Here is a 5,861-nt window from a genome sequence, read left to right as displayed (position 1 = left end):
TTAGTATTATACATTTGAGATTATTTAAATTGCGTTCAAAACAAAGAGAAAAGAACAGAAATTCCTTTTTTTATTTATTATGTTCGCATTAACTTATATTTAAATAATGCTTATAAATTATTGACATATAAACTCAACGAATTCAATTCAATACCTTTTCTATCAGAATAAATATTAATAATAATTATCTGATTTACAAGGAAATATTATATAGGACACTTTACAGCACCATGTCCTTTGTACTTTTGAAATAATTTCGATATAATCTATATCGGAAGTAACTGCATTATTGTCATTTTATCGTTTTTTTGCAATAAAAAGTACACAAATGCCAGGTTAAGTTAAGAAATATAAGTTAAAGTATTATATATTAGTATTCTTCCTAAAATACTTTGTCGCATATTCTCTAAATCACAATGTATTAAGGCCACTGTAAGCATCATAGCACTCGGTTCTTTCAGTCCTCGAAAAAGATTTTTTTTTCAAGGTATTTTTACAGAGAAGCAACCTGAAAAATAACGATTTATATAACAAATTCCTAAAAAGAGAAATGAAATATTAAGATTTGAATATTTACCACCAATAAGTGCCCACTCTGTGGATTCTTAGTGATTGCTGGAGTGGTACCAGTTCTAACTTCGATGACTCCTTCTTTACCACTGACTAGTTTATGGGACACGCTATAACATAGTAGTAATATAGTATTGTAAATTTAATAGGAATAGGATAAATCAGAGCAAATTAATTAACTAAATTAAACTTTGGCTAATTCAGATATTACTTAAATTCAGATATAAAAATAAATTTAATACATTAAAAATTTTTTAAATACTTACGATTCAGTATTCACGATTTTGAGAATATTTATATTACCAGTAATTTTAATTGCTTTTGTTAAAGCTTCTATTATGTGTGGAACTTCCAAGATCAGATCGCCCTATGTAAGAAATGCATAAGAGTATTATATAATTATATTTTCTTATATTTATTGATTTTTTGAAATTATTTGCTCTAATCTAAAATTGTATTATTCATGTGGTTTATTTTACTTCAATTATATATATATAAATAAAATTATTAATTATATTAAATTCAATCTCAAAAAAATTTCTTACTACGTTATAGGTAAATTTATTACTTATATTTATTTATGCAAACGTTTTTATTTTATTATTAATTTGAAATTTTAGTGTGTATTAATTTAAAATATTAAAATTTAATAAAATTTCAAGATCGAAAACCTTATCCTTTTTCAATTCGGGCGGTATCCTAACGATGAGTAAATTATCGGATTCCCCGGTGACGACTAGTTCCTTAATAGCTTTGTAAGGTAGACGATGTTTAAGTTTAAAGGTTTTAAGCGTGTCAAGGATGTACACTGCGTTCTCTGTTAAAATCAGCACTCTCTCCCGCGGCTTATAACCGTGCCGATCGTATTTGATGACGGGAGTTGCGTACTGAAAAATGATTTTCAATTTTTAATTTGAACTTTCAACTTCTTGGGTCAGTTGCAAGTGTTGCACAAAATATATATAAATATTATAAAATTTGTTTACAGAAATATTTTATTACTACCTTCATATTTTCTCCGGAAGGCAGATTATTATTGATAAAGCTCTGTCGTAGTGCTTTGTGCTCCGCACCAAGACGATCGTTTAGGAATCTTGGACCTAGACTTCTCGCGTAGGATTTCTTTTTACCCTTGAACACAGACTCCGCGAGAATCTTCAATTCGAAATGCTCCTTATCCTCTTGACTCAACGCCAACCGGTAACAACGCGCTTTCCATCGCTTATACATCACGCGCAAATGTTCTGATGCCTGCCATATTATGCATATTTATTAGATATTATATAAAGGGCAAAAGAAATACAAAATATAAATTATGTATATAAAACATATGTATATATCGTATTCACATGGTATTAAATTTAATTACATGATTATAAAAATAAAATGTGTGTTCAATTTTGCAGACAATTTCATAATATATAGTTAATAATATAAAATGTATAGTTAATTTTATAATATATGGAATCATACCTCTCGGCATGAATACGGGCATAGTGGCCAATAGTTATTTAAGACGCCTGGTGGTAGCATTTTCGAGAGTCTAAGAAGCCATTGCGATTTCGCTAATTCGATAAATGCCTTATTAATTTCCGTAGGTGGTCCATCTCGGGTGATGAAACCTTCGATAAATCTGCAGCAAATTTAGTTTTTTTACGTAACAAATATTTTAAAATACGAGAATATAAAACACAAATTATATTAAATATAAAATATAAATTATGTATGTATAGGAAAGATGATGAAATATAAGATATAGAAGACTGAAGAAAAATATGAAATGAATGAATGACGATAAATCATATTCTTCATTCGATGGAAAGCGAAGAAAATAAATGAGAAATACCTGCGAATAATAATAACCGCTCGTCGTCGCTTTTTCGCTTCGCGTTTGGCGAGCCATCTGCGAATATATTTCTGGAAAATAATTGCCGCTTCTCGCATCTTTAAGTATTCTCTTCTCACTAATATTCCCTTCCATCTGCTCTGAATAATGGCGGCTATTTCGTGTTTTTTTAATTGGAACGCGTCCTCCGTGTTAAATAATGTTTTAGGAAATCGAATGAATATCTTTGTGCTGAAACATAATCACAAAGGCATGAGCTTTAATACATTTATCACTATCGATTTAATTTCAATATAATAATTTTCATATTAATAATATTCGATATTTAGTATAATGGGTACAGTCTTACTTGCCCATCCTGTATTCGTCGCGCTCATAACCGAGAGTACATACAAGGACCTGCACACCTTCCTTGGCTGTGCCATGATAATTTGGCCAAGTTTCTGAACAGAGGCATTTGTAACGCTGCAAAAATTGCTCATACGGTCTTCGGTATGCGAAACCGGCGCGTCTCACTCGCAAATTTTCCATCAGTCCCAAGTACTTCACTTGATGCAGCACGATCTTTTCGTTAAACTGATCTAAGGAAGTGCAAGTTCTTAATAAGTTTCGAATGATGATGCTTAATTTTCGATCTTTTTATGATTTCGCTGCTTGTGGAACCTTCTTTTCTTTTATTTTCATTTTTTATATATTTATATTATTGAGTACAGAAATTAAAGACAATTTATTTTAACTTATCTTACGTCTTAGTTTTACTTACTGGGCAATTTAAAATCGTTGGGTTTGATGCAGCGAATATAAGATGGCTCTTTGCCCATAAGGATTTCAACCAAGTTATTTAAACTATTTTTAAATTGAGTTACAGCGGTTTCCGGACGTTTCTTACTAGTTAAATCTTTCACGTCAAATACAGCCTGTAAGAAATAAAGAATTGTATTATATATGAGAATTGAATTATATATATTGAAGAATTGTATTATATATATATTACTAGCCAAAGATGCAGGAAACGTTCGAAACTGAAGAAAACATTTTTATAAAATAGATAAAAATCATTTTTGCAAAGATCAATTTTTAATTTTCAAAATTGGCAACTAATTTACAAATGCTTTCTTTTATAAATTTTACAAAGTTTTACCTATAGATATCAAATTCCTACCTTTGTGATAGAATTCGTCGTATTCGACATAACTTCACGTAAGTCTCGGAATAGTAGATCATTATTTTTTTCAAGAAATCCACGTACATTATATGTTACGTCACCAGCGTAATGTACCAATTGGAATTCCTAAAATATCAAACTTACCTTCATTTTTATGTAAGTGTCCCGTAAAATAATTATCATATAATAATTAATAAAGTAAATAATAAAATAACAAAAAAATTAAATAAATAAAATAAACTAAAATATCAAATATAATAATTGAAATTTGAATTGATAATGAATTAGTTTTTATTCTGTATTTTAAAATATTATTTTATGACTGAATCTCTAATAATTACAAAATTTATAAGCAATTAGTAAGAGAAGGATCCTTACGTCTCGACCCATAGTTTTCTGCGTTCGTATGTCTGCTTTCTGGTGACTGATGTAATGAGGATGATTGTTTAAATTTACATTCAACTTCTCCAAGAAACTCATATCTGTCGGTTCTCCAGGACGTAGACATTCCTCGTCCATTAAAGATATTATTCCTGTAACGATTAACAACAACGTATAAGCACACATTGGTGGATTGATCAAACTATGTGTATATTAAAATTTTTGAAAAGATTTAACCTTTATATTTTTCTTCGATTAAATCGCAAATAATTTTATTATTGAAATATTCTATGTTCTCCCAAGCAATCCCTTCGCGCAAATACTCCTCCTGTTCTGATTTTAGTGTCAGCTGGATGAATAATTGTTGTAATTTTTCGTTGCAGAAATTAATGCAAAATTGCTCGAAACTGAAATAATAAAAAATAAGATATCGTTAATTAAAAATATAAGACATAGCAAGCACACTTATAATAAAAAATATTACATAATTAGAGATAATTAATGTTCAAAACATTTTATTTCCTTCAAATAAATACCACATTATTTAAGATATAAGAATATAAAAAGAGATATAAAAATATTACATATATAAAAATATAAAAATTAATATAAAATGTAATGTATATATAAGTATATAACATATATAAAAATATAAAATTGTATATAAAATAAAATGTAGAAATTCAGAAATTATTTTTCTTTAAAATTATTATTTGTGATACTATTTTCAATCATGAAACCATTAATCATTTAATCGCCGTTTGATAATTACCTGTTCTTCTGGAAAATTTCGAAACCATAAATATCCAAAATACCCATGACCATTTTACGCTGTGGATTTGTCTGAGGCTGTAACGACTTGTTGAGTCTAGTCACGAGCCAGGTGAATAATCTGTCGTACACGGCCTTCGCCAGTGCGTCTCTCGCATAAATGGCTAATTCTCTATTCAAGGGTGAAACCACTACGTCACCGTGTGCGTCTATGGTACGATGAGTGAACGCCTTTGCCAACACGTTCACACTGCATCCTAACAGCTATTCAACCGAATCTATTAACCGTTTGCATAATTATTCACATCGATTATTCACAAAGGTAAATCGAGAAATGATATCGTGACATTAACACTTTACAAATAGTGATTTCGAAACAATTATAACATGGGAATGATATTGAAATATATCATTAAAAATATAAATAATTATGTAATTGCATAATAACAATATTAATGTATATATATTATAATAAATTAATTTATATATTTCGAGGTTGCAAATAAAAAAATTATTTTAACGAAAAATTGCAGATCTCAGAAATAATTACCGTTGCAATGGCATCGACGGATGCAGGTTTCAAAATTGTCGCCACACCGTCTTCCTCTGTGAAACCCACATTGCCCATATGCAACACCGACGCAACTATGGCAAATAGATCATCCTGCTCTTTCTGAGACATTTCCATAGTCTTCATCGCCTGGATGACTTCCTTGTACTGATTGGCATCGTCGATGGTATCCACTGTACCTTTCGTCTGAAATCGATTTACAAGATATATCGCAATTTAACATGTAAAATATAAAAAAATATATAAAAATATATAGAATGTATAAAGAATGAAATTCGAATGTGCTTACACCGCTACTCAGATAGAAGAAAGTGTCGAGGTTTCTTTTCAAGAACAGTTTCCTCAACGTATCGTCATTCGCGCCTGCTAAAAGTTGGTAAAAGATGTGAAAATTACGCTCGCCTGCAGATTGATGGATCACGCGAGACTTCTCCAATAAATAATTTAGAATATTTCCACCAACCGGATCTCCCTAAAAATATAAATACATAGTCATATTCAATCCAGCAACACGAAATATTTATCAGCAAATTGAAGTACTTGTGTAAAAGTAGATT

At 29.7% G+C, this 5,861-nt stretch overlaps 1 protein-coding gene across 6 annotated transcripts in view; it reads right to left on the bottom strand.

The window, feature by feature from the left end:
- Positions 1 to 61: 61 nt before the first annotated feature.
- Positions 62 to 5,861, bottom strand: part of Myo61F (unconventional myosin 61F) — a 42,534-nt gene continuing 36,734 nt past the window's right edge. For all 6 annotated transcript variants that reach the window (XM_029309476.2, XM_029309474.2, XM_029309472.2 and 3 more), the window contains 15 exons: positions 5,594 to 5,776; positions 5,284 to 5,490; positions 4,735 to 4,997; positions 4,200 to 4,369; positions 3,960 to 4,114; positions 3,579 to 3,707; positions 3,180 to 3,333; positions 2,766 to 2,997; positions 2,417 to 2,647; positions 2,044 to 2,203; positions 1,576 to 1,821; positions 1,242 to 1,457; positions 837 to 937; positions 578 to 680; positions 62 to 508 (listed from right to left, as the gene is read on the bottom strand). In XM_029309476.2, coding sequence (XP_029165309.2) covers positions 494 to 508; positions 578 to 680; positions 837 to 937; positions 1,242 to 1,457; positions 1,576 to 1,821; positions 2,044 to 2,203; positions 2,417 to 2,647; positions 2,766 to 2,997; positions 3,180 to 3,333; positions 3,579 to 3,707; positions 3,960 to 4,114; positions 4,200 to 4,369; positions 4,735 to 4,997; positions 5,284 to 5,490; positions 5,594 to 5,776 — 2,565 coding nt within the window. In that variant the 3' untranslated portion in view covers positions 62 to 493. The remainder of the gene's footprint in view (positions 509 to 577; positions 681 to 836; positions 938 to 1,241; positions 1,458 to 1,575; positions 1,822 to 2,043; positions 2,204 to 2,416; positions 2,648 to 2,765; positions 2,998 to 3,179; positions 3,334 to 3,578; positions 3,708 to 3,959; positions 4,115 to 4,199; positions 4,370 to 4,734; positions 4,998 to 5,283; positions 5,491 to 5,593; positions 5,777 to 5,861) is intronic.

The sequence above is a fragment of the Nylanderia fulva genome, unplaced genomic scaffold, assembly GCF_048542155.1.
Source record: "Nylanderia fulva isolate GAGA-0341 unplaced genomic scaffold, ASM4854215v1 Scaffold21, whole genome shotgun sequence".
Lineage (NCBI taxonomy): Eukaryota > Metazoa > Arthropoda > Insecta > Hymenoptera > Formicidae > Nylanderia > Nylanderia fulva.
This window is presented reverse-complemented; position numbering and strand designations above follow the sequence as displayed.